Source organism: Pempheris klunzingeri, chromosome 13 (genome assembly GCF_042242105.1).
Source record: "Pempheris klunzingeri isolate RE-2024b chromosome 13, fPemKlu1.hap1, whole genome shotgun sequence".
Classification (NCBI taxonomy): domain Eukaryota; kingdom Metazoa; phylum Chordata; class Actinopteri; order Acropomatiformes; family Pempheridae; genus Pempheris; species Pempheris klunzingeri.
Genome location: NC_092024.1, coordinates 6127408 through 6155023, shown reverse-complemented (window position 1 = coordinate 6155023; position 27616 = coordinate 6127408). Strand labels below are relative to the sequence as shown.

The following is a 27616-nucleotide window of genomic DNA, read 5'->3' as shown; positions in this document are numbered from 1 at the left end:
CAGTTTTACTGGTTACAACAATGGAATTCAATTTTATTTGTATAGCCCAATATCACAACAGAGTGTCTCATAGTGCTTTACAAAGTTCACTGAAATAAACAAGTGTAAGTTTAAGTGTTTTGTGACCTCTTTGGGTCTATTTGTCACCGATATCATATGAGGCCAATGTACAGTGCAGTCTTGTGAACAGTAGATCATCTGTCATTGAATCAAGACACATAATGTTCAATGGCTCTCTTCATTTTCAGACTCTACCTCCCAGCAGGATGCAGGAGGACACTGAGCCTGACTGAGGTGCAGCACACTAATTCTAGTATGATAGAAGAAACTATTATAGACCTGGTTCAGCAGGTTCCTCATTAAATGGCAGCTCTCTTAACTCCCTGTCATCCATCAACCCACCAGGAAAGTTCGTCCCTTGTAGCTACAGTGTCAGACTGGAGGAGGGGGTAGGAGGGGGGGGGTGAAAGTTCACCAGCATGGCTCTCATGTATCAGGTGACAATGTAGGAAAGTTGGACGCCACCAGAGGCTCGGACCAGAGAGGAGAAGCCAGCATGACGACTGAGAGGCTTTCAGCGGAGGACGAGGACGCCGCTCTGGGTTATTACGACGACGAAGACTTGGAGGCATTTTCGGACGCCGAGCTGGGCTGTGAGGACGGAGGTAGGCCGGGGTGCGTGCTGCGGAGGTCGGTCGCACAGCAGCGGGCGGAGGGCGGAGGGAGGCCAGAGCAGACACCGTCCTCCGGGCTCCGCTCTCACCGCCGCTCAGAACCAGAAGCTGCTCCCAACTTTAGCTGCTAGCTGCTACACTCCGTACAGCAGCGCTTCCTGCTGCCTTAGCCGACAAGCTAGTGGGCTTCACGTGTGACAGACAGTCAGTCCGTCAGTCACTACGGTCACTGCAGGTGTTCCTGGTCAGAGACACGTGACAGCTGCTGTCCGGAGCGTCAGTGTGCAGAGCAGCGGTGCTTTCTGCAGACCTGATGACTGCTGATGTAGTCAGAGATAAATCACTAAGTATGTGAGTTTAAATGTGACAGGTGACACATGTATTGAGTAATGAACTTGATATTTACATCAGTAGTACATGCTTAATAAGTAGGCAAGGTTTTGGGCACCTTTACCTGTGGTGCATTCAAGGACCTAGACCTCCAAGCTGTCAAGTGAATGTTCTGTGGAGTATAATGACTAGCTCTGCTTTATCCTCTCTAAAAAAAAACAATACTGAAATCTAAGGTTGTGGTTGGAGATGTGATCCACAGTGTGAACTGGTCTCATCCTTTGATGGAAGTGTGATGGTAACCACTGACTTGGGACGTAGACGCCGTTCAGACCTGCTGTTAACATGCATCCCTGCATGGTCTAATAATAATGGAACAGTTCTGCATATGTCTGTATGCATATATGCTGTATATGTTTTTTGAGCTGAGTGACTTATACTGTGTATACACAGTGTGTGGGTTACATCACAAGCATACACCTGTTGCTGTCTCAGAGGCCTGATGAATGAATGGGACTGGTGGGGATTGAACTTGTGATATTCCCACACACTTGTCGACTCACCAAAACAAAAATATTCTAGTTACTTTGCGTCTGCAGCTCCTTAATTTGTCGGTGTGTTTTGAGACCAAGTTACAGAGAAAAGCTGGATGGAATGCCTTTTTAGCTGAGGAATGTGCTGCAGACGGTGAAGCTCATGAACTCTGCTCAGAATCACTAAGGCCAGGCCTAGCCAGACGGGGGCCGTTGCTCCTGTAAAACTTCTTTACCGTCCAACAGTGAGGGTGCATGTGTTGTAGACTAAATGACAAAGGTGGGGCGTGAGCATTATTGTAATTTATTCAACCGTGTGGGCACAGTTGAAAGATAACATCTTTCTAAGGTATTCCTTCATTAGTCCCTCCACGGGGAAATTTACATTTGTAGCTGAAAAAGTTGACCTTTGTGGAAACATGGCAGTCAGGTCAGATGGTATTTATGGTGCTAGATGATAACAAGGCTTGTGGTGTGGATCACATTACTGCAGAACACTTTAAAAATGCCAGTAATAGGCTTTTTCATCTGCTTGCCACATGTTCTATTGGTCTCATAATTCATAATTTCGTTTGTGTTACTACTACATGAGAGCTACTTCTAAGACGTCTCATGTACAATTGTATGTGTAGTTTGGACGAGTTGGACAATAGCATCATAGAGGGTTTCACCAGCCCTTCGAAGAGTTGCCTTCAGTACTTATCCATGCTCAGAAACCCCCTTTTTTTTTTTAGAGATGATGAATTTTTGAGTTTTATCAAGTTTGTCTCGTTTTTCTATTTTGTTTTTGCTATGGACCCTCTTGTGAGTCGGAAATGAAGTTTGAATTGAATTATAGATGTTGAGACTGTGGACAAAGTCAAAGTGCAATATGCAATGCAAGCTCTACGTCTCCCTTCAGCTGTGGGTGGGTCAGGTCATGTGGCACATGCTACCATGCAGGGTCTGTGCGTCTGTGTCTGCAGTGGTGTGTGTTGTCATCGGCCAGTCAAAGGAGAGGGATCCACTAATTCATTTATTATGTATTTTGTTTTTTGCTTTTTCCCTTTTCTGAAACCAGGTGTGCACTTTCCCCCTCCAGTTAGGTTGTTTTGTAGCTTCCCTATATGTTTGATGCTTCCAGTCTGATGCGTCTGTGCAAGACAAGATCCCTCACTTTGAGGCTGGCTTATTTCTGCTGTCCTTCTGTAAAGCTTTTCCTGTCTTTTTTAAAAATGTTTTCTTTGACCTTTGAATGCTGAGCTCTGCTCTATGAGGCCTTCACAAAGCTTCTCAATCATCACTATGTTGCAGCTCTTGTCTTCAGTTATCTGACACAAATTACGAGTAGAATGTCTTCTGAAGCCTTTTTGGCAGGTACGTGCACAAGCGGAATACCTGACTGCTGATTGAAATTAATTTTCTTAAAGAAGGATGAGCACATGGGGCGGCTGTGGCTCAGTGGTAGAGTGGGTCGATCCCCAGCTCCTATGGGTCAACATGTCGAAGTGTCCTTGGGCAAGACACTGAACTCCAACCTGCTCCTGAAGCAGCTTCAGTGTGTGAATGTGTGTGAAAGAATAGTCTCCTCCATATTACATTCCTCCTGTATGATTGATGGGTGAATGGGTGAATGAGGATGTGATGTAAAGCGCTTTGAGTAGTTGAAATAACTAGAAAGGAGCTATACAAATACAGACCATTTACCATTACCACATTAGATATTAATAGTCCTTTGGAACTTTGAAACCTTGCCTCCCTCCCAAACATTAAACAGTAGTGGCTGAATGTTGTGCTCAGCCGTTTCTTGGTCTGTAGGCCAAATATTGTTGACTGCTGATCCTAGCTTTTGGGGTTGATTTGCCACCATTCAGGGACCTTCAAAACAGTATTCAAGTGCAAGTAGGAGGAGGCAGGAGAGCCTCCTATTTTCTATTTTCCTATTTTCAGAGAGTATAATGTGTTCAGATAATGACGGCTGAATTCAAAAGTATTAAGAACAAAATGTACCTCTGTGTTATGCCATTTAGTCTCCCTACAAGGCCCATGGTCTGTGGAAGGAAGGCAGCACATCTTTTGATGCACACAATCCGTAGTGATCACAAACCGTAGTTGACCTTGAAATGATGTAAAATGAAAATGTCAGCATAGCAACAGTTATAGACTTAGACTTTTACTTTATTGATCCCCCATAGGGGGGAATTTACATGTTACAGCATCAACAGAGGCAGGGGCAAGACAAGCAGTGATAGAAAAAAAAGCAATAAAGAAAACCACAGTAGAAAATAAGCAATAGTAAATAAATATATATATATTGTAATGTGGGGGCAGCATGGTGGTGCTGTGGTTAGCACTGTTGCCTCACAGCAAGAAGGTCCTGGGTTCAAATCCCGGTTTGAACCCGCGGTGTTTCTGTGTGGAGTTTGCATGTTCTCCCCATGCTAGCGTGGGTTCTCTCCGGGTACTCCGGCTTCCTCCCACAATCCAAAGACATGCACATTAGGTTAATTGGTAACTCTAAATTGCCCGTAGGTGTGAGTGTGAGAGTGAGTGGTTGTCTGTCTCTGTATGTGGCCCTGCGATTGGCTGGCGACCAGTCCAGGGTGACCCCGCCTCTCGCCCGACGTCAGCTGGGATTGGCTCCAGCTCCCCCACGACCCTGACGGATAAGCGGTATAGAAAAAGGATGGATGGATGGATATTGTAATGTTATGTACTAGAGATGTATAATCACTATGCTTTATTGCGGAACTGTGAGCCCTTGATCTGTTAGCAGTATTTATACATTTTAAAGTTAGAGGGAAAACCAGACTGAAAGAGGTTGAGTGAATAATTTTTGCATCAGGAAGGTGTTGAGCTGCAGAAAAACAACCCTTTCAATGACCTTTCGTCGAAAAGGCAAGTTTGATATTGGTCTGTGTTTATTTATCACTGAGGCATCTAGATGAGGCTTTTTCAAGAGAGGTTTAATAACTGCTGTCTTCAGGGCCCGAGGAAAAAGGCCTGACTGAAGAGAACTGTTGACAATTTGCAATATATGTGGTGCTAAGCAGTTAAAAACAGGTTGTAGGCAAGGTATCAAGGCAGCAGGTGATGGGTCTAAGATTACACACAATGTCTGTCAAGGCTGCACAATCTACAGTTTGAAAAAGTGTCAGGAGCGGTTTTATGTGGAGGCACAGGTGACATACAAGTTTTGCCCAGAGACGAGTTACAGATTTTCTGTCTGAGCTTTACTATTGTCTCTGTAAAAAAGGATGCAAAGCCATTGCGTGATTTGGTGGATAGCAGGTCAGGGGGAACTGATGCTGAGGGGTTTGTTAGTCTGTTGGTATTTTGTTGATAATCTCAGAGAAAAAAGATTGCCAAGCCCTTTCTAATTTTAAGTCCTAAATGTGAAGTCTTTCTTTAAAAATATAATAGTGCACCTGGAGTTTGGTTTTACGCCACCTGCGTTCTGCCTTTCTACGCTCTGCTTCACGTGTCATTCCATTCCTGTCTACAGTGTAAATATCCTATGGTGTAAATATTTATTTCATTTCATCACAATCCATATATTTATATTTATATTTATATTTATATTTATATTTGCTATTTTTTGTCTTTCCTATTGCTTTGTTTCTTTCACTCTCCCTGTTTATATTGTTGCTGCTGTAACAAGAAAATTTCCCCCTATGGGGGATAAAATAAAGAAGTCTAAGTCTAAGTTCTCACCAGTGTGGCAGTCCTCCATGGTGCTTTCCTCTTACCAGAGACCACTTTAGTCTTCAAGGGGGCAATGGCATCAAAACATTAGTGACATTAAAAATTGAAACTGTCAACAAAATCACTGATGGAAAATGAAGGTAGAGCCGGTGTGGGTGTAAAGGCCTGGGTGAATCACATCCAGGTGTTTTTGTCGATATGACACTCTCCGATCATTTCAGCTGAACCTCTGCTGATGTTGTCAGGAATGGTAATTCAGAGAGTGCAACATCAGTTACTACAACCTTGAAGATGAGTAGGCCTTTTGACATAATTAGGTCTAAGGTATGCCCCGTATTGTGTGTTGACTCTGATGCATGTTGAGAGAGTTGTCAAGGATGTACAGAAGTTCTTTAGCACGGCCATCTTTGAGATTATCAATGTATTAATAAATAATAGAACATGAAACAATGAATACCTACCGTCAGTTAAGTTTTAAATGCAGATATCTGTGTATAGATATTATACAACTGCTTTCATAAATGGGAAAAAGCTACATTTATATTGTGCTTTACAAGGTTTTTGCCACTCATTCACACACTGATTATACTGAGCTACCATGCAGGGCTCCATGTGTTGGCCCTGTGATTGAGTCCAGGGTGTTCTCCGCCTCTCGTCCAGTGTCAGCAGGGATTGGCTCCAGCCCGGTCTATACCACTTAACCTTTAAGGGTATAGATAATAGATGGATGGATGGATCATCCACCTTTGCTGATTAGTATTTGTGAATTAACTAGTAAATTAATTAAAGTATAAATTGACTTTTGACATGTAAAATCAATGGATTCCCTTTTGGTAATTAGTGGTTGCCTAATGGAAATGAACCCACCTAACTTCTAGTGCCTCTGTCTCCTCTTGTTTGTCTGTGTGTAGTGTTAGGCTTTAGTGATTCCCTGCATGGAGAGGTCAAACCTCGCATCCTGTTGATGGGCCTGCGGAGAAGCGGAAAGTCCTCAATCCAGAAAGTGGTTTTCCATAAAATGTCACCCAATGAGACTCTATTCCTGGAGAGCACCAATAAAATCTGCAGAGAAGACGTCTCCAGCAGCTCCTTCGTCAGCTTCCAGATCTGGGACTTCCCTGGCCAGATCGACTTCTTTGACCCCACCTTTGACTATGAAATGATCTTCAGAGGCACTGGAGCACTAATCTTTGTCATAGATTCACAGGTCAGGCCACAAAGCTATATTATGTAATTAATCAATGCTTTAAATATCCTGAACTGAACACTGAGCATTTTCAGTTTGCCTTCTGTGAAATCAACAATACCCCACTGTCTTACCGGGCGATGATGTGTGCATTAATATGACGAGCTGAAGTCACTATTTCTTGGCACAATCACTTCCTAGATTCTCCACTGGTAGTGTGACCAGGACATAGTCACCAGGAAACTATCCGGCCCATGACCCCAATACAACACACACCTTTGGGCAGCCAGGCTAGCTGTTTCCCCCTGTTTCCAGTCTTTATGCTAAGCTAACTGCCTCCTGACTGAAGCCTTATATGAAATGAGACTTTAATTGCTTTATTCACTTGGATTCAGAAGTATAAAAATCAACCTGTCAGTGCTCGTGTGGACAAACTCTGAACTCACTTGCTTCCTAAGTGATGTAAATATTTTCTGTTCCTCGTGGTAGGATGACTATGTGGAGGCTTTGAGTAGACTGCATCTCACAGTGACCAGGGCCTACAAAGTCAACCCAGACATCAACTTCGAGGTGTTTATTCACAAAGTGGATGGCCTGTCAGATGACCATAAGATTGAGAAGCAGAGGGACATTCACAAACGAGCCAACGATGACCTCGCAGATGCAGGCCTGGAACGGATACACCTGAGGTGGGCTTTTCAGTTTTGGTTTCATTCAATCATTACTCAGTCATTATTAATTCATTCAGAATTAACCACTTGTCCTCCGAGGGGTCGAGAGGATTGGTGGGGGGCGGGTACACCCTGGGTGGGTACCAGTTACTTACGGGGAATTTTGAGTTACCAATTAACCTGCATGACTTTGGACTGTGGTAGGAAGCTGGAGTACCTGCCCGGGAAGAGCAAACTCCACACAGAAAGGCCCCCGGCTGGCTGCTTGGTTTGAACCCGGAACCTTCTTGCTGTGACACCTGGGCCACACTGGCCACCTCTACCTGTGCATGATGACTACCTCTCTGAACTGCTGCAGCTCGCATGCATGTGGCGTCCGCGCAGACAGCACGGCTGCTGCATTGCCGTCTACGCTGAGCCTCTGCTAATGGTTATCGTCGACCATTAACCACACAGCGTCTGCATCTGAGCTGCACGGCCCACACAGACCGCGTGGCTGCTCTAACCTGTTAACATGGCCTGCGAAAGAAAAAGGAACAAGATTTGCAACGCTGAGGTAGGCGTTGTGTGCGGAGCCTGAGGCAACTCCACATTAATTGATGTCATACTTAACAATAGACCACATAAAGTCACACTGTCACGCTGCGTGTACCGGAGACACTACAGTCCCTAAAACTCAGATCATCTCCACAAGAAGTGATTGTAATCTTCAAGATTTTTAAAAACAAATCCCCACCATTAATGTTTTTAATGTCACGGGACTGGAAAACTTCTCACAATCTCGGAACGGTATAGCTGACAAACATGCCCCTTATTAAAAGCACAGACATGAAAAACAGTCCTTGGATCTTCCCACAAGTCTCCAAAGCCGTCCACATGACACACAAAGCTTGGTCCAAGGCTAGATCCAGTGATCCAGTAGATTAAAAAACTCGAAATGGTACCCACGTCATTCTTGCTGAGTCATACTAATACTTTGGCTTGACCTTTCTGTTGATGGACTAATAGGTTGATGGAACATTTGCTACAACTGTAAAAGAACTCCTGTTTGCTTGAAAATAACGGATTGTGTGATTGTTTTAATTTGCCTTCCCTCACCTGAGACCTGATATTTATTTTATAGTTATTTATGTATTTTTATGTAACACATATTCAAATGACATACATACATACATCTATTCTTACCCTTAAAATCATTTATTCTATTGTTTACATATATTATTAATTATTAATATTAAGGTATTTTCTTACCCATACATACATTTTTATCATTTTAACTCACAATTGTACATTGTCACTCTTACACATGCACATTTAATATTAAAAAGAATATGTGTTTGTAAGAGATGGTATGTTTGAAGTAAATATATGCATATAAGACTGTGTGTATGTGTGTAAGAGAGAGATATAAGATTACTGTATTGTATATGTAGTGGAAACAGAAGGCAGCTCATTCGTCACGCTGTGATTATCTGATGTTTTCTGAAGGGGGATCAAATGAAGTCAGCTCTTTTTAGGAATACAAAGTCACGACTCCACATGATTATGGTCTCAATCACTCAGTTCAGGCCCTCTAAAAAAGTGCGACTCAAAAATGAAAAAGCAAACTAAGCTTCTTGTGTTGGATGAAAGGATGTCTATCTTCTCCCAACCCCAAATTACTGTGCAGTCGCCCTTCATGTCGGTCCTTGCGGTCCTCTTGGACTCTGTAAAGGCTTATTATCTGATGTTTTATATGATTCATGTAACTCTTTTATGTAACCGTTTCCTTAATTCTTGTTTATTATGTATTTGTGTTGTGAATGTTTGCTTCTTCTCAGGTCTCAGAGCTCTTAAACTCTCGGAGACTGCCTGCTCAAATAAAGATTAAACAAAATTCCATAATTTGCATGGAATAAATAGATACAGTAATACAAGAAATTCTCCAAATTATATATTAAGTCATAAATCTTTACAGACCATTGAGTCCGTTTTGTTCTCCTTTGTGGTACCTATGGTGATAAGTAGTAATTGCAAGTGTGTTTGTGGACCTCATTTCCCAGTGATCCAAACAGTGTTTAAATTGTCTGTAGTCATCAGTCTTTTCTTTGTTTGGCCATAGTTTAATTGCAATCCTAGCAGAGGCAGAAAAGAACAGTATGCCACACACACACACACAAGTGAGTTGAAGAGTGAGTGTGTGTTAGTATTGACTGCACTCTGTGGTGCACATTGGGCAGGAGGCAGGCTACACCCTGGACTGGTCACCAGCCAACACAACCAGGGCTGACACAGCCACTCACAGAAGCACTCACACCAACTGGCAATTTAGAATCACTAATTAACCTGCATGTCTTTGGACTGTGGGAGCAACCTGGAGAACCTGGAGAACCTGGAGAACCTGGAGAAAAACCCACGCAGACGTGAAATATTGCCACAGTGATAATAAGTAATAATACCACGACTAATATCAGTAAAAAGTGGCGGAGGCTGACGATCCGCAGCAGGAGAACCAGGACCAGGATCCACAGGAACCAGAGAACCACAGCAGGAGAACCAGGACCAGGATCCACAGGAACCAGAGAACCACAGCAGCAGGACCAGGATCCACAGGAACCTGAGAACCACAGCAGGAGAACCAGGACCAGGATCCACAGGATTCAGAGAACCACAGCAGCAGGACCAGGATCCACAGGAACCAGAGAACCACAGCAGGAGAACCAGGACCAGGATCCACAGGAACCTGAGAACCACAGCAGGAGAACCAGGACCAGGATCCACAGGAACCAGAGAACCACAGCAGCAGGACCAGGATCCACAGGAACCAGAGAACCACAGCAGGAGAACCAGGACCAGGATCCACAGGAACCTGAGAGATGAGAAAAGCACAGAAAGGCTCCGGGGAAGATACCAAGTTAGTAACAGACATTAAAGAGACATGAAGCATCAGGATGGAGAGGAAGAGGAGGAGAGAGGAGCCCAGTGCATCATGGGAGTCCCCCGGCAGTCTGAGCCTATAGCAGCATAACTAGGAGCTGGTCCAAGGCCTGATCCAGCCCTAAACTATAGGCTTTATCACTAAGGAAGGTTTTTAGTCTACTCTTAAATGTAGAGAGGGTGTCTGCCCCCCTGAACCCAAACTGGAAGGAGGTTCCACAGGAGAGGAGCCTGATAGCTGAAAGCTCTGGCTCCATCACTACTTTAGAGGACTTTAGGAACCACCAGTAGGCCTGCAGTCTGGGAGCACAGTGCTCTAGTGGGGTAGTACGGTACTATGAGCTCTTTAAGATATGATGGAGCCTGACCATTAAGAACCTTGTAGGTGAGGAGAAGGATTTTAAACTCTATTCTAGATTTTACTGGAAGCCAATGAAGAGAAGCCAGTACAGGAGAAATGTGGTCTCTTCTCTTAGTTGATGAGTCCATGTCTTAATGTCTATGAGGCAGGCTTGGAGTTTAGTCAACTGATCTACAAATACTTCACTTTTTTTTTTATGTAACCTTGAAATGTAAATCCTTTGACTGGTGACCGTTGTTTCTCTTGTTTTTGGTCCATATCTGTGTAAAGAGAGCAAAGAATTAATCAAATTGTGAAGTAGTTTGTTAATGAAATTTATTCTGATTCTGATTCTTCTCCCTGATCTCAACAGCTTCTATTTAACCAGCATATACGACCACTCCATATTTGAGGCTTTTAGTAAAGTTGTCCAGAAGCTCATCCCACAGTTGCCAACCCTGGAAAACTTGCTCAACATCTTTATATCTGTGAGTAACCATGCTACTGAATGAACTGAATTTACCTGAACCACTAAATAAACATACACCAGTGTGCTTCTGTCCCCCCCACATTTTAATAATCAAGTTGAACTCTGTAAATTACAGTATATTCCATGTGCATGCTCACCTGTACTTTGCAATTCAGTCACTAGATGGTGGTAGTGATTCATGATAGATATACTGATTTCTTTTCAAAAATGTCAACATTGCATGAAATGCCAGAACAGTTTTTTCTCAATTTCGTCCCCTGACAGTAGCATTCATTAATGAGACTACCAAAGCATGTAAACTAAGTTTGCCCACTGACATGCTTCAATCACTGACTGTTGCCTTCGGCCACCACACCACCAAGATGCCCACACCCCTGTGGTTCTATGGCACTCCCTTTTGCAAAAAATCTCATTGATTCCAACTAACAGCTGTGTGCCAATGAGCCCACAGAGCCAAATGTATGTGTCTGACTTTTTCCATATACTAATGTGTGCACTAATAAATGCTTGGCAAGAAGAACCATGAAATGATGAACAAAGAATCAGTCCTAGGGCTACAGCTAATGAAAAGTGCTTGCTATAATTTCCCACAGCTAGGGATGATGGTTTCAGATGTCTTGTTGTGACCAACCAACAATCCAAAAACCAAATACATTCAATTTACTAAGGCAAAAAAGGCCAAAACCTCTAATTTCAAAAGCTGGAACCATCAATTGTTTGGTATTTTTGCTTAAGAAATTGCTAAATCTGACAAAAAGCATCAAACTCTTTTTAGGAATACAAAGTCGTGACTCCACATGATTATGGTCTCAATCACTCAGTTCAGACCCTCTAAAAAAGTGCTGGGGGTCCCAGCTCCTAGACTCCTAGAGTCAGACTTACAGAGCTTCATTTGACAGTCAGTCATTTTTGAGGGTCATGTTAGTGTAACTCCTTATGTACAAACACAGCAGAACAAAGGATGCTTCGTGTTGCACCTTGGCTAGCTGAAGCAGCCGCCAAACAAATGTCCACCATGAATAGGGGCACTGCTAACAGCAGTTTGCAGGCAAGACAACTAATAACCTGCTCAGCTGTAGCATACTGAACTGAGAGATGTACATTTAAACGCAAACTAGGGATGTCCTGATCAAAGTTTTTGGTAAAGTATATGAATGATGGATTACTCCAATAAATAGTCTGATCCGATCCCTACATTTACACGTTGATTAAGTATAATAATAATGTAATAATAACCTTCTAAATTTGGCACACCTCATTTTTCAAATCCTGGCCACTGTTCAAAGCCTTAAGGCTGATAAGCTGAAATTATTGATAGGATATTAAGGAAAGTTTATCACTCTTGAAATTAACATGAAGTCTTTGTAGGATGCTGCATCTTCATATACCTTTAATAAATGACTCATTTTCAAGGCCGTTTGGAAGCAAGTGAAAGAACACATTGAAACCTTCAAAGACCCCTGATGGGTCAAGAAAATACTCACTTTGATGGACTGGAATGGAAGTCGGCATCCAACAACAAACGCACCATGTGTGTATTTGTGAAAATTCTGCTGATCTTGTGCGTCGCTATTTGTGTTTGTGTTTTGAACTTTGTAAATGGTAAATGGTCTGTATTTGTATAGCTCCTTTCTAGTTATTTCAACTACTCAAAGCGCTTTACATGACATCCTCATTCACCCATTCACACATCATTCATACAGGAGGAATGTAATTTGGAGGAGACTATTCTTTCATACTCATTCACACACTGAAGCCATGCTTCAGGAGCAAGTTAGTTCAGTGTCTTGCCCAAGGACACTTCGACATGTTGACCCATAGGAGCTGACCGACCTTCTGATTGAGGGATGACCCACTCTACCACTGAGCCACAGCCACCCTTTGTGTCCTTTGTGTCCTCATTGGTTAAAATCTGCCAACCAGAGGATATATCACTTCCCCCAACTCTTCTCTGCTGTACACCCAAAATCTATACAAAAGGATTTTGTGCAACCTAAATGCATAAAAGACGATTCAAAAATAGTCTCAGCCATGTGACGGTACAGAATCAAGCCTTTGATTCCAAACTTTTGAGTGGCTGTGTACATAATAAAACCAAAATAATCCCTATATAATTGCCTAATAACAAGGAGTTCCTTTGTTTGTGTGTGTTTCAAGCTCTTGTGTATTCCACGTTTTATTTTCTAATGAACCTTGCACTGGTTTAGTCACTCAATTGTTGTGCTGTCTTAGGTCCCAACCTACATATCTGAACTTTGTTGCACTAATACAGTGGTACAAGGAGTTATCATAAACAAAAGCTGTTAAGTTGTCCTATCTTATAATAAATGTATAGTCAAAATGTAAAGTGTGTCACTGATGTATCCAGTTAACACTCAGTGAGGGGACTGGGGAATGGAGCGGGTCTTCACAACATATGCACACCCCTTCTAATGCACAACACAGGCCTGGTGCACTGGGAACACCAGCTGCTGACTTTTCTGTCTTTGGAAGCTCGACAGATTGCGCACCTCTTCCTCTTCCCTCGGCCCTCCTGCCTGATGTCCTCCTGTGGCTGTGTGGTGGCTGAGTTTTGTTTTTTTATTCCGCATCTTCCCATTGCATCAATGATATGCTTTTGGAGTTTTGGCGTGTCCTCTTCAGAGGACTCATCAGATGAGTTTTCTATGTTATCAGAGGAGTCTTCTTCATTCAGGAGAGCTGGATTCCAAGACACACCCACGACTCCAGCTTGACCCTGAGGCACATAGTGGGTCATCATCATGACCAGAGATTTCAGACTCAGAATCAGCATTTTAACATGCTAAAATTAGTTTATTAACAAAGCCCTGATGACACTGATGGGAATGTCATTCACTTTGGTGATAAGGGAACAGTTATGGACAGAATTATTATTCATTCTAAGAAGGCGTTAATGTGTCTACCATAGTTGTTAGTTGGCATTTCACTCACTGTATCAAGCACACTTGATGCAGCTAATGAGGCCTCTGATTAGTTGCATCAGGTGTGCTTGTGTAACCATGCTAGTTGTAATGCAAGACTTTACACAGCTGGTGCGTTTGGCTGCAGAAAATTAAACCTCAACTACAGTAGATTTCAATCAAAATCAAAAGTTCTTGACTTCCTTAAAAAGGTTTATTGGTTCCCGGAGTTGTTGGAAAGGCAGCACATGTCCAGACCAACCAGCCTTTCCATTCTTTGAACAGGGTATATACATTATCCAGATGACTTCCTGTCCTGTTGTTCATGTGCAGCTTGTTTTTAATATGTTCTTGTGGCAAAATGTCAGATTCACCCACCTGTTCTATCTGCCAGTGGCACGTGCCGTGTAGGGGCTTGTCCCTCCAGGAGAGTTCATCCTCCTCTGTCATTAACAGGTTTCTGCTGCCTGAAGTATTCACTTCACAGCAGCTCATCTTCAGGGGCCATCTTCCTGATGTGTTTCTGGATCTTGGTTGGTTGTTTCATGCCAAACCAGTCCTCAACCTCTCTCGCTCTGCTTAGTGTACAGTGTCAGGGTGTTGGACTTGGGATGAAGCCCTCCAGGCATTGTGAGGAGCTTCCTTGTCTTGATATCAGTGATGGTGCACAGGTTGGTCTGCCTGGTCTTTCAGTCTTTGGTGACTGCTCTATCGACCAGTAGCCGATGCTTGGCTCCCCTGGTATTGCTGCCAATTCCTTACAGGGCCTTGCTCATGTATTAGGCCATGTGTCTATTCATTTGAGCTGTTAGGATGCCTGACAGGAGCTTCCACATTGTACAGAGCCAGGTAATTGGCTTGAAGTTGGATGGAATTGCGCCCCTTCATGATCATGACCATCTGCCCTTTATTTAACTACTGTGGATGAGTCCCATCCATCAGCTTTTAGATCCACTAGCCACTGAGAAATGGTTTTAAGTGATGCCACCTTCAACAATGTCCCCCGATGACAGCTTAAAAGAAAGGCTAAAAGAAGCACTAATCATAGCAGCACAAGAGCAGGCACTTAGTACAAGATCAATTGAGGTGGTGGTCTACCACATCACACAGGACCCCAGGTGCAGGCTGTGCAAAGATGCTCTTGAAACAATCCAGCACATAATAGCGGGTTGTAAGATGTGGGCTGGAAAAGTGTCCATGGGACCCCATAACCAAGTGGCTGACATAGTGTACAGAAACATATGGGCTGGAAGTCCCACAGCCAGAATGGAAGACACCTCTCAAAGTTGTTGAGAATGACCGAGCTACGATCGTGTGGGACTTCCAGATCCAGACTGACAAACTGGTGATGGCTAACCAACCTCTCAGTGTATATGTTCTGATGTAGTTTTGTTCAGTGACTGGAGGAGAGCAGCAGCAACCAATCAGCAGCCACACGCAGACTTGAATGAGTTGTGTATGAGTTTGCCTAACGACAGGACTCAGTTTATTCCACTACCTGGATCCTCTATTTAGGAGAAAAAGGAAGGATCTGATATTAGAGGTAAATTTAAAGTCATACTGATGACTTTGAAAAAAAAAATTAATGAGAAAGCCAACGAAAGTCAGTTGATTTGATTTCACTTTATAATCTGAATGTTTTTCTGAAGTTTGTCTTATAACCCAAGGTGTTCACTGTTTCATATACCTTACAAAACACAACGTTTAGCAGTGTTTATGTCTAACAATTACCTTTAGCTTTACCTTTTAGCTGTCACTTAGAAAATCATGTATATATGTAAAAAGTCACAAATAAACAAAGTGATTAGTGTTTAATTTTGTGAGATTTGTATTAAATGAACTGTATTAAACATCTGTTTAATGCTATCTTTTGTGAATGTAAATTCAGTGGAATTCACTGGCTTATTTTGCTGTTTCAGTTTGACCCTTTCTTAACTAATAAACGTGTGCATCAAAGACCTTCTGAAATTAATACGAGAAAGGCATTTATCTGAGCAGCAAATGGTTTGTATAAAGGATAATATGCTCTCTGAGTCTCAGTATGAACTATATTTAAAACATGATTCGCACATGGTGACGCTCGTGTTTGTTTCTACCTTTGTTTTCAGAACTCGGGTGTTGAGAAAGCCTTCTTGTTCGATGTGGTCAGTAAGATTTACATCGCCACAGACAGTAGCCCAGTGGACATGCAGACATATGAACTGTGTTGTGACATGATCGATGTGGTCATTGACATCTCCTGCATCTATGGGTAAGCCACTGGACACTAGAGACAAACCATTACACTAGATTCAAGATTCAATGTTTATTATCATATGCACAGGAAACCAGACAGTTACACTGCACAATGAAATTCTTACTTTGCAGGTATTATATTTATTATTAGTATTAAATATAGTATTACAATTTGTTTAAACTGAAACTCTAACTATAACAATACAAACTAAGCAAGTTACAACAATTTAAAATTTAAATAAAGGGTCTAACTAAATATAAGTAAGGCAAAATGTAAGAATTTAAATAAATACATTGGACACATATTGTGTTTCAGAGATGTCAGATAGTTGGTAATTCCAGCTTCCAACTATAGGAAATTTAGCTGCCCTTCAAAACTAATTCATAACAAGCTCTCTCAACCAGTTTTCAGAGCTGTGGTTAACTGGTATGACATCACATTGGTCACACATAATAAACACAAGATTTATACAACTACACTATTTTACTTTAAGCAAGTCTGTTTCTGATAAATCCATCAAATTAGATAGTGTACAATTCAGCATACTTACATACATTACAGTGATTCAATAAATCTTACAACAATCCAAATTTTCCATGAAGCAATCTTGCTCATCGATATGCTACAATGGCTTTGACCAGAAATATTCGATGGGTTGTTACCAAAGTATAAACAGTGTAAGAAAATCATTGACAGTTCTCTCTCCTATGATGGTATATATTGTTGCCTAACCCCAGCAGCTCAGTACATATCCTTGTCACTTTTCTGTAATAGCCCATTTTGAGGTATCATGTATAAAAATAAATTTAAATATATAAATATCCCAATGTTATTTTATTTTTCTTGTGGGCTGAATATAGCTTGTCGTTATGTGTTGCAAAATGTGTTGTTAAGTAATAAAGCATGCAATGTGTCCGCCTGGACAGCCACATTGCTGTGTTGTATTTACTAACCTTGAAAATAGATCTCATTTCATGCATGTTTTTGAACTGGTGTTTATCGTGCTTAATGTCAATGCTACCAGCTGCTATAGTATGTGTGAAAGGCGAATGTAAAAGTGTTATGCTTTTTATACTTGCACTATAAGAAATACACATGGGATCCAAATCCAAAGCAAGCCCATTGAAGCTAAAAAGCTTTTTTTAGGGAAACATGTCAGGAACCAATAAAGACTAAATAATTTTAATATAATAGTATAATTTCTGAAAGGATTTTATGACCAGAGAATTTTCCAAACTCATTTAGTAGCATGTAATTCATACGTTTTCTGAAACTGTACAGTTAATAGTTAAGTTGATAAGAGGTGTATGGGTTAAAATTGGCCTTGTAGAATTATATGAACATGTGGTATACCACTTCAGTCAATATCAATATGTTTATACTGTTACATATATAAAAAAAAATTAGAATCTGAACAAAATCTGTAAAGTCAGAACTGGTACTCAAAGAGGATATGAGGAGGTCTGCTCACAGTAACAATCTATTCAACAATCTATTGATGTCTTAACTGTTATACTTTAATCAGCGTCATTAGTATAGAATTGATTAAGATCTTGACAAAGCATCAGAGCCTTGAGATGCAGCAGTAGTTGTTGGAGTGACTGAAATCACTGTGCTTGTTAAGGTGAAGTATGCTTAGGTAGCTCTGCGTCTGTGATACAGAGTGAAGTGGCACACTGGATAATAGTAGTACATAGTTGAATGTGCAATAAATCCCAAAGCACACTCTCTGTACTTCTGATCCCAGAGCAGATCCTCTCTGATCTGCTCTGTTCTCTCACTTCATTTCTGAAGTCTGTCCGTCTGTCTGTCTTAGATTCATGGAGTCGTTTCTTACCTGAAGAGATATTTGTGTATATCTTTGATATCTTTGCCCGTGGGGGCATACAAGCCCAGATATCTTTATGCCTGAATAGTAAATGTTGTCTTTGTCCGTTGCTATAGACAACAGAAGAAAATGTGCAATAATGTCTCAAGAGAGAAAGTCATGGTACAATAGGGGATGTGCAAGTTGTGCGATTCTTTGGAAGTCTTTTGTGATGGATGTTGGAAAATGGGATTAGCATTTTATTGATTGTTTTCTATAAACATTGTCACAATCTCTAAACTATCTAAATCACACAATTTAGAGTAACGAATTAACCTAACATTTCTTTGGACTGTGAGAGGAAACTGGAGCACAGTACAGAACATGCAAACTCCACACCGAAAGATTCAAGGCTCAAACCACAATCTTGTGCACCTTCTTCACAATCTTTATTCATATAGCGCCTATTCAAAACAGATGTTATCTCAAGACGCTTTACATAAAGAGCAGGTCTAGACCAAGAATTAAAAATTAGGCATTAGGCAACAGTGGCAGAAAAAACTCCCCTTTAATGGGAAGAACCTTCAAACAGAACCAGGTGGGCAGCTTTCTGTCGGGGTCCGTGTTGGGTGTAGGTTGGACAGAGAGAGAGAGAGAGAGAGAGAGAGAGAAAGGGGCACAGCAAACACCAACCATACAAATAGTAACTATATTACTGATAATAGGAATATTGCTAATAATGAGCAATATAAACATGACAATTATAAATATTAATATATGAATAATAATAACATGACTAATACTCGCAAAAAGTGGCTGCAGCTTACGATCCTCAGCAGTGATTCATGAAGCCAGAGAACCACAGCAGGAGAACCAGGACCAGGATCCACAGGAACCAGAGAACCACAGCAGGAGAACCAGGACCAGGATCCACAGCAGGAGAACCAAGACCAGGATCCACAGGAACCTGAGGGATGAGATAAGCACAGAAAGGCTCCGGGGAAGATACATGAAACATAAAGATGGAGAGGAAGAAGAGGAGGAGGAGGAGAGAAGAAGAGAGAGGAACCCAGTGCATCATGGGAAGTCCCCCGGCAGTCTAAGCCTATAGCAGCATAACTAGGGGCTGGTCCAAGGCCTGAGCCAGCCTAAACTATAGGCTTTATCACTAAGGAAGGTTTTTAGTCTACTCTTAAATGTAGAGAGGGTGTCTGCCCCCCGAACCCAAACTGGAAGGAGGTTCCACAGGAGAGGAGCCTGATAGCTGAAAGCTCTGGCTCCATCACTACTTTAGAGGACTTTAGGAACCACCAGTAGGCCTGCATTCTGGGAGCACAGTGCTCTAGTGGGGTAGTACGGTACTATGAGTTCTTTAAGATATGGTGGAGCCTGACCCTTAAGAACCTTGTAGGTGAGGAGAAGGATTTTAAACTCTATTCTGGATTTTACCAGGAGCCAGTGACGAGAAGCCAGTACAGGAGAAATATGATCTTTTCTTCTAGTTCTCAGCAGTATACGTGCAGCAGCATTCTGGACCAGCTCGAGAGTCTTTAAGGACTTATTGGGGCAGCCTGATAGTGAGGAATTGCAGTAATCCAACAACAGAACAGACCAAAAGACCAATGTTATCTGCAAAGAAAAAAGTGACAAGGAAGGAGTACAGGTGGAGAAAGGCAGAATTTGAACCTCCAGATGTTCAATTTGATGAGAGTCCTGATGAAGCCATTGAAGAAAGGTCTGAGTTTACACCATACATGTATTTCAAACAGTTTGTTACTGACGAAATGTTACAGCTAGTTGCAGACCAAACAAAACTGTTCAGTGTACAGAAACAAAGAAAGTCAGTAAACACAACTGTCAAAGAAATTGAGCAGGTTCTTGGTATGTACATGTTCATGGGTTTGGTACAGATGTCCAATGTATGAGCCTGTTGGGAAGTGGACACAAAATACCCCAAAGTTGCTGATGTGATGTCGCGAGATCGATTTCAGAAATTGCTGACACTGCTCCACTTTCAAAACAACCTCAATGTGTCTGAAGATGCAAAGAAGGATAAAATGTGGAAACTCAGGCCATGGCTCGAAAAGCTATGAGAACAATGCCTTCGTATACCTCCTGAAGAACATCATGCAGTTGATGAAATTATGGTTCCGCTCAAGGGAAAATCTCAGCTGAAAGTCTACATGCCAGCAAAACCTGACAAATTTATTTGTATAGCCCAATATCACAACAGAGTGTCTCATAGTGCTTTACAAAGTTCACTGAAATAAACAAGTGTAAGCGAACAAACAATCTAATAAAGAGTCCAGCAGTCGATGAGGCCAATGGATCGGTCCGATGGATCAGTCCGAGGCATCACCTGCCCTTTATGAATCTCCTTCTTCGGGAAGGAAAAACTCAAAAACCCAGTGGGAAAAGAGAAACCTCCGGGAGCACCACAGTGAAGGAGAGATCCAGCTCCCAAGGACGGACAGGCTGTAGCCTTGGACAGACGCACATCCATTGGCTGATGGAGAACCACATCAGCCAACTCATCAATGCTTGGACCCTGTACCAAAGAGACACGAAGGCAATGAAGCTAGAGAAAAACATCATGCGCCTGAGAAGGTTTCAGGCCTCAGTTGGCTCTTGCCTGATAAGTGCAGGAAAAGGGAAAGTCAGGATCGGCAGACCACTGTCCTCTCCATCACTATCCTCTCCGCCACAATCCTCACCACCAACACCACCACGGAAGAAGCCATCGTGCAGTCTAGATGTGAGGAGAGATGGGGTTGACCACTTCCCAACCTGGGAACAAAGACAAAGGTGCAAGCACTGCAAAGAAACTCCTCATTTTTCCTGTGTTCTGTCCAAAATGTCCACCTCTGCCTAAACAAGGACAGAAACCGTTTTCTCGCTAACCACTTGGCAAAATATAAGAAAAAGAGATTGAAAGTGGTAGCAGGTTGAAAAAATAAAGATGTAGATGTTACACATGGCCAAGAAAAAAGGGTTTTTGTAAAAGAAAAGTCTTGTTATTGCCCAAATTTCAAGCACTGCTGATTACCACATTGCGAAATAAAAGAAAAGTTTTGAAAAAGGCAGCTGTTTGAAAAAAGATGCAGATGTTACAGATGGCCATGAAGAAAAGTTCTTGTTATTGCCCAAATTGCATGTAATGCTTGATGTATCAAATTTGATACCAGGGCCAAATAAAGAGTTCAGATTCAAAGAATTAGAATTTTCTGTCCATTATTTCTTGGGTCAGGCGTTTCAGGGTTAAAGAGTTTTCTTCAGACGCAAATTTCACCATGAAAAAAGGAATTTTTGTAACTCGACTCCACATGGTCAAATCTTTTCCAAATTTCATGTTTGATAGGACTCATTCAATAACGCTTTAAAGTACTAAAATCATTGCCAATCAGGTCTCTGGCTGACAAGTCACTGCTTATCAGTGATTTTATTATAAAGAAAGGACTTGATTTTATGTTTTTAACTGAAACTAGTGAAAATTAATATAACGGTGCAATAAGGGTATTGAATCAGCTCCCCCAAACTTCCATTTTATCATTGAGGTTAGAGTATTTAAGAAAGGAGGAGGAGTAGCCACTTTATTTAAAAATTCTTACCAATGCAAACAGTTCTCATATGGAAAATTTGCCTTATTTGAATACGTTGCACTCCAGCTGAGATCCTGTCGCATAATACTGGTGACCATGTACAGACCACCAAAATATAGTGCCCACTTCTTTGAGGATTTTACCCCTCTGACCAGTTAATGTCTGGTCTGGTGCCACTGGTTTTTAAATAATCTTGCTATGGTGGTGGAATATATGATTGAAAGTCTGCACAGAGGCTTTCATTTTGAAAACTGACTGGACTCTCTTTGCCGTTTGTTTGCCTGACTTCTTATGCACCTCATCTACTCTGTGCTGCTTGATGCGATTCGGCCGTGGCCAGCGTTGAAAATAGAAGTGGCGCATATCTTTAGCGTTGTGAAGCGCCAAGCTACTACTGGGATGCTGCTGGGCCATGGCACTTCTGGTGAGTTTTAAAGCGTTGACTAGAGTGGGGGCGATCAGCTCCAGTGATGAGGTTTAACCTTCAGTTCGCCCTGAACCATCAAATCATTCTTTGCATCCTTTTCTACAAAGAAAATAGTAAAGTAAAGATCAGACAAAAAATCAGCAACTGGTCTCTGGGCAAAACTTGTACGTCACCTGTGCTTCCACTTAAAACCACTTCTGTTAATCACTTCTGTTTGCCTTTTCTGGGAAAGGTCATTGAAAGTGTTGTTTTTCTGCAGCTCAACACCTTCCTGGTAAAAAATAATTCCCGCAATCTCTTAGTCTGGTGTTAGTCCACACCACAGCACTGAGACTGCACTTGTTAAAGTTTTAAATGACATCCATCTGAGTAGTGACGCATCGAAAATCTCAGCCCTAATTTTATTAGATCTCAGTGCTGCCTTTGATACTGTTGAGCATAAAGTACTATTGGACACATTAGAAAAGTGGGTGGGACTGTCTGGCACAGTGTTAAACTGGTTCAAAATCTTACTTACAGGATAGGGACTACTTTGTGTCAATTGGTCATTTTAAATCTGAGCGAACAAAAATAACGTGGGGATCCTCAAGGGTCCATTCTCGGACCTCTTCTTTTTAATATTTATTTTCCCCTTGCTCAGATCATTGAATTTTACAACATCTCATATCATATCTATGCAGATGAGATGACGCTCAATTTGTGTAAGTGTCTCGACATGACTACAATCCCTTATATTTGCAAAACAAATGTGTCAAAAACATCAATGAGTGGATGTGCCAGAATTTCAAACTAAACTAAATCTGAAATAATTGTTTTTGACCCCAAACGTGAAAGATTAAAAGTCAGCGCTCATCTTGACTCCATGAAAACATAAAAGCAATCATCAAATCAGCCAACTACCACCTTAAAAATATAGCCAGATTTAAAAGATGTTTGTCTGAACAAGATGCAGAAAAACATAGTCACGCATCTATCTTCAGCAGGCTGGACTATTGCAATAGTATCTTCACGGGTCTTAATAAACAATCAATAAGACAACTGCAGCTTGTCCAGAAAGCTTTTTAACGTTTATATGCTTCCCCTTCCTGAGATCATTGAATTTTACAACAGCTCGTATCATATTTATGCAGATGACACAACTCTACATAACAGTGCCTCCACATGACTACAGTCCCTTATATTTGCTAAACAATTGTATCAAACTCATCAATGAGTGGATGTGCCAGAATTTCCTACAACTAAACGTAGATAAAACTGAAATAATAAATAATAATTGTCTGGCTTCCAGTGTGTCAAAGGATAGATTTTAAAATCCTATTGCTTACAAAGCAATAAATGGTCTTGGCCCCAAATACATAACTGACTTACTTATAAGATATGAGGTGTCCAGACCCCTCAGGTCAATTGGTCTACTCAGCATTCCCACAATCAGAACCAAGCAAGGTGAAGCAGCTTCAGTTTCTATGTTTCCCACCTACGGAACAAGCTTCCTGAACACCTAAGGTCTTCTAAAACAGCACATTTAAAGCAGGCCTTAAAACATTACTGTTTACTGTGGCTTTCCAATAAAAGAGCTAAAAGAGCAACTATTTATCCACATCCTTGATTTTTATGCATCTTCTCTTAAGCTTTAACTGTCTTGTTTTTATTGTGTTTTTATGTGCCTGTAAAGCACTTTGAATTGTCTTGTCTGAAAGGTGCTATACAAAAAAAATCGCCTTGCCTTGCCTATAGACCCATTTTGGATCATAGTCATAGCGCCACCTACTGGCAACAGGAAATGATATGTTTTATACTTTGATGTGCCTCTCCTTGCAGGTTAACAATACCCACCTCAAGTTTGGACAGAAAAGTCCTTAGACCTTGATGATGCTAAATCATCCATTGTCATGGTGACACATTGTTTGCCATGAAACCGGAAACCAGAAAAGTGCTAGAAGTAGCCGTCATGCTACGTCTCATCCTGTTGTACTGTCAGGCACATGGACCATGTCCAGACTTAAAAAAAGTCTCCTGGTGACGTGATCTAAATCCAACAGGAAGTCAGCCATTTTGAATTTAGTGTGAAATTTTTGTGTTGTGCCATTTTGTTGGGGTCATACTTTAACAAATGAGTCCAAGGAGGTTAATCATATCCAGATCAAACAAGGTCAGTGTATATAAAGACCTTAATGATGAAAAGGTTTTCTAGAATGTTGAACAGTGTGGCCATGGTGAGGTGTGGTCTAAACTTGATGCACTGTTACATAACGCACGATTAGTGGGTGTTCTCTAGCACGATGTAGTGTCCAAAACACATGAAAATGTGTCGACTGGTCAGCAACACAACCCATTGTGCAGAGGTGCAAGGGCTGATCATTGCTACTTGCAGCTTTAATTATAATTTCATTTCCCACTTTTGGTCTGAATGAAGTCAGTGGCTTCATAGTGAGATATCATTGTGCATAACATGTACGGAGAACATACAGCCTCAGGAGCTTGAATAATAATTGTAGTAGTAATAATAATAATGAGCTATTTTATACCCTCAATAGGCGACTGAAAAAATGGTGCCTGAAATAAAGCTTTTGGACACTGTGAGGTCAGTGGAAGAGCTGATTAAGACCAATTAACTTTATACCCGCATAGCAATTCTGGGACAGATCTAACTATGTCCAAGGAAAACCACCATTTGTCATCCACATAGAGCATAAACTAATATGTAGACTCACTGAATGTTTGGGTTTTTACAGATTACTTCCACAAGTTAGACAGAGGAGCCGTGGTTGACAATGCTGACACCTTCTGAGACTAGACCATTTGTTTGCCCTGCGGTCTCTGGGTCTTTCTATCCATCTCATAAATGTTTGGCCAAACCCAGAAGCTCTGAGCATGTGAAACATTTATTTCTATTCTATCCTATCAAACGCTTTCTCAGCACCAAGTGGAATAGCTGCTGTTGGATTGTTAGAATCCCTCACAGACCACAAAATATTTATGAGGCGTCTGATCTAGTGACCTAAGTGTTTTGTCTAGGCTGTTAGTAAGTAGCTTAGATAGCAGACCCAATTGACCAGTACATCAGCCAAGCCACCAGGTGTCTGGGATTAAAGTTAGGCCTCTGTGGTGGTGGGTGCCTTTTTTTGCATTCTTTCTATGACTATGTCAAGGGAAAATAAAGCAATGAGGGGTTCTCTTAATACCAACAAAGACCTAGTTAGAAAAAGAGAAGAGGATGGCAATGGAAGAAGAGAGGTGACGAGAGGAAGAGGAGTACAAAATTAAGGCAACAGAGTACTGTATGACCAGTAGTTTCAAATAAGATTAGAGGTACTATAATCGATCATATTATCATCTTAGATTAGCAGATGCTAAGAAATCTGTACATATATGCACTTATCTGTAGATACGTATATTTACTACCAGCTGATGATGTTGGTGCTGGCATTTGTGCGACAATGACAATGGCACACAACATTCTGTCTTTACAAGTGTTGCTCCTGGCTTTGTGAGTCTACTTTGTGAGACAGTTTGTCTCTCGCAGTGCTTTGAACCGGCCCTCAAACTGCCTTGGCCTACGATTTTACAGTCTGGTCATTTGCCATGAAAGAGAGACATCAACTTGAGCACACTCAGTGAGCAGGTGCTGCCAATGACCCAACAGGTTTTGAAGTATTGTGAAGGAAGGAGTAATTACAAACAGAAATCCACTCTTTGATTCACCCCCTAACCCTTTTCCACAGCTTCAGCCTGGCCTGACACACCCACTGGCTTGACAGTCTTATCTCTCTGAGCAAGTTGTGTCTGCAGCTGAAAGCAGTGTTTGATGATTAGCCTTGATCAAGCCACAGCCCAGATCAAGCCACAGAAACCTTTCTTTCAATCTTTCATGTCATTATTTCACTTGTTTCCGGCATCAAAGGCAGCAGTGAGGGAACAATGTAGGGATATTAAATATAGATATGATATTAAATAGATTGTTTCCTGGTTGACGAAATATGTCTGTAGAACTTTCGATTTCCCAATTCCTGGCTCTGTGTGCAGCGCACTACAACTTATTGAAAGGCAAGCAAATGGACAATGCCCAATATTTTATTCACTTTGACAACATATACTTCAAGAAAAAACAAAAGAACCAAAAAATAAGAAAACACACTCACCCACTTAACAACACATTAGTGGCATGAACGCAGACCCACTGTAGATACAAAATCCATCCATCTATCCATGTTCTGCCCTTTATCTTATCTGGATCCCCTGGCAACAGGCTAATTCGCTGGGTATAATCCAAACACACTTTCACAGCAGACATACACACAGTTCTGGTTATGTTACATTGAATGTCTAACTACACGGCTGTGCTCACACATTTATAGGGCTGTAACCCTGGACCAAGGGGTACCTAGACCAATGGCAAAACCTGCCGCACAGCCAGGGTAGCTGTGTTAAAGAATAGAAGAGACAGTGTTTACTTTACAGCAGATGGATTTATTCGTCCCCTACACATCCAGGAAATGCTATCGTAGACCACCTTAGTGTGGTGCACTTTCTACTGGTTTGGATGTGAAATTGTAGTGACTTCAAATGCAATGATGTTACATGGGTGATGAAATCAATGAAAAGCTTTAAGTTCACATCTGCACTCCAACAGTGGTATGATGGCTGACCCAGAGTCAGGCCCTGTCTCAACTATCTCTGGCCTCTCCAAGTCCACCTCCCTGTCTGGAGCTCTTTCAGATCCTTGTGTGACAGGACAAAATTCTCTGGCACTGAGTTCTAGTGGGGTAGTACGGTACTATGAGCTCTTTCGGTTTTGACGGAGCCTGACCCTTAAGAGCCTTGTAGGTGAGAAGAAGGATTTAAACTCTATTCTGGATTTTACTGGAAGCCAATGAAGAGAAGCCAGTACAGGAGAAATAGCAGTCTGAATGTGGAATAGTAATATAGTGACTGAAATTGCAAAGAATTCATTTGACTCCAGTTAATAAGGTACTGGATGGCACCACAGACCACTGAAACATCCCCAACAAGCAAGTACAGAAACACAGCAGATGTTTCTGAACACGTCTAATTAGTAAAAAGTTGTTTTGAGACTCATTCTTTCACCCGGGATCCATCTGAATTTTTTAGTGTCCTTACAATGCAAGATGGTGTCATTTAGCATTTTTACATGCTGGAAATTAAACTTTCTCATGTGTTGTTTTCTTCAATTGATTCTTTTTTGTCTCTTTGCTTGTGTTTCAGTGTGTTGACCTCTAGGTATGTAAATGTAATGTAAATGTAATGTAAATAGTCCCTAGGTATATACATATGTAGACAGAATATAAGAAAAAAGAGGCATGGAAAGAGTTTACGATCAACTAAATGTTAGTGGCGTTGGTTGGGAGCACAGGAAAGTGTAATCCACCCAAACTGAGTTCTGGAATGCTGTATGGTATGGTCACGATGCCTCCCCTTGGCCAGGTGATCCTTGTTTGACCCATGTTGTCGACATAATAGAGGAGAGCGTCTGTGTTTGTGTGTTTGTGATTCACCTTAGGCATCACAGCTGGGGGTTTTAACTGAACTAGGCCACATTTGGCCTGAAGTGAGTGAATATTTAACCCATCACAGCTGTGTTGGGGAATGTGTGGCCGAGGGCACAAACAGGACTCTTGCTAATTTCATATTTTGACCATGTATAGAGGTGGATGCCAGATGTCTGTACATTATTTTCTCTTTCTCTAAACACACTCCATTTAGTTAAACATAACGGTCCGTCTATAACTGCCAATAATGTGTACACTCACCTGTATCCTGGAATTGTTCAGTGTAGAAGCGTTG

At 41.6% G+C, this 27616-nt stretch overlaps 1 protein-coding gene across 2 annotated transcripts in view; it reads left to right on the top strand.

Moving 5' to 3' along the window:
- Positions 1-514: 514 nt before the first annotated feature.
- The window catches only part of rragd (ras-related GTP binding D), a 44894-nt gene continuing 17792 nt past the window's right edge, over positions 515-27616 (top strand). The window contains exons 1-5 of one of the 2 annotated variants that reach the window (XM_070842728.1): positions 515-665; positions 6139-6428; positions 6897-7096; positions 10708-10822; positions 15854-15996. In XM_070842728.1, the coding sequence (XP_070698829.1) occupies positions 557-665; positions 6139-6428; positions 6897-7096; positions 10708-10822; positions 15854-15996 (857 nt within the window). In that variant the 5' untranslated portion in view covers positions 515-556. Of the gene's footprint in view, positions 666-6132; positions 6429-6896; positions 7097-10707; positions 10823-15853; positions 15997-27616 lie in introns of both variants that reach the window. The other variant, XM_070842727.1, reaches the window with a different exon arrangement.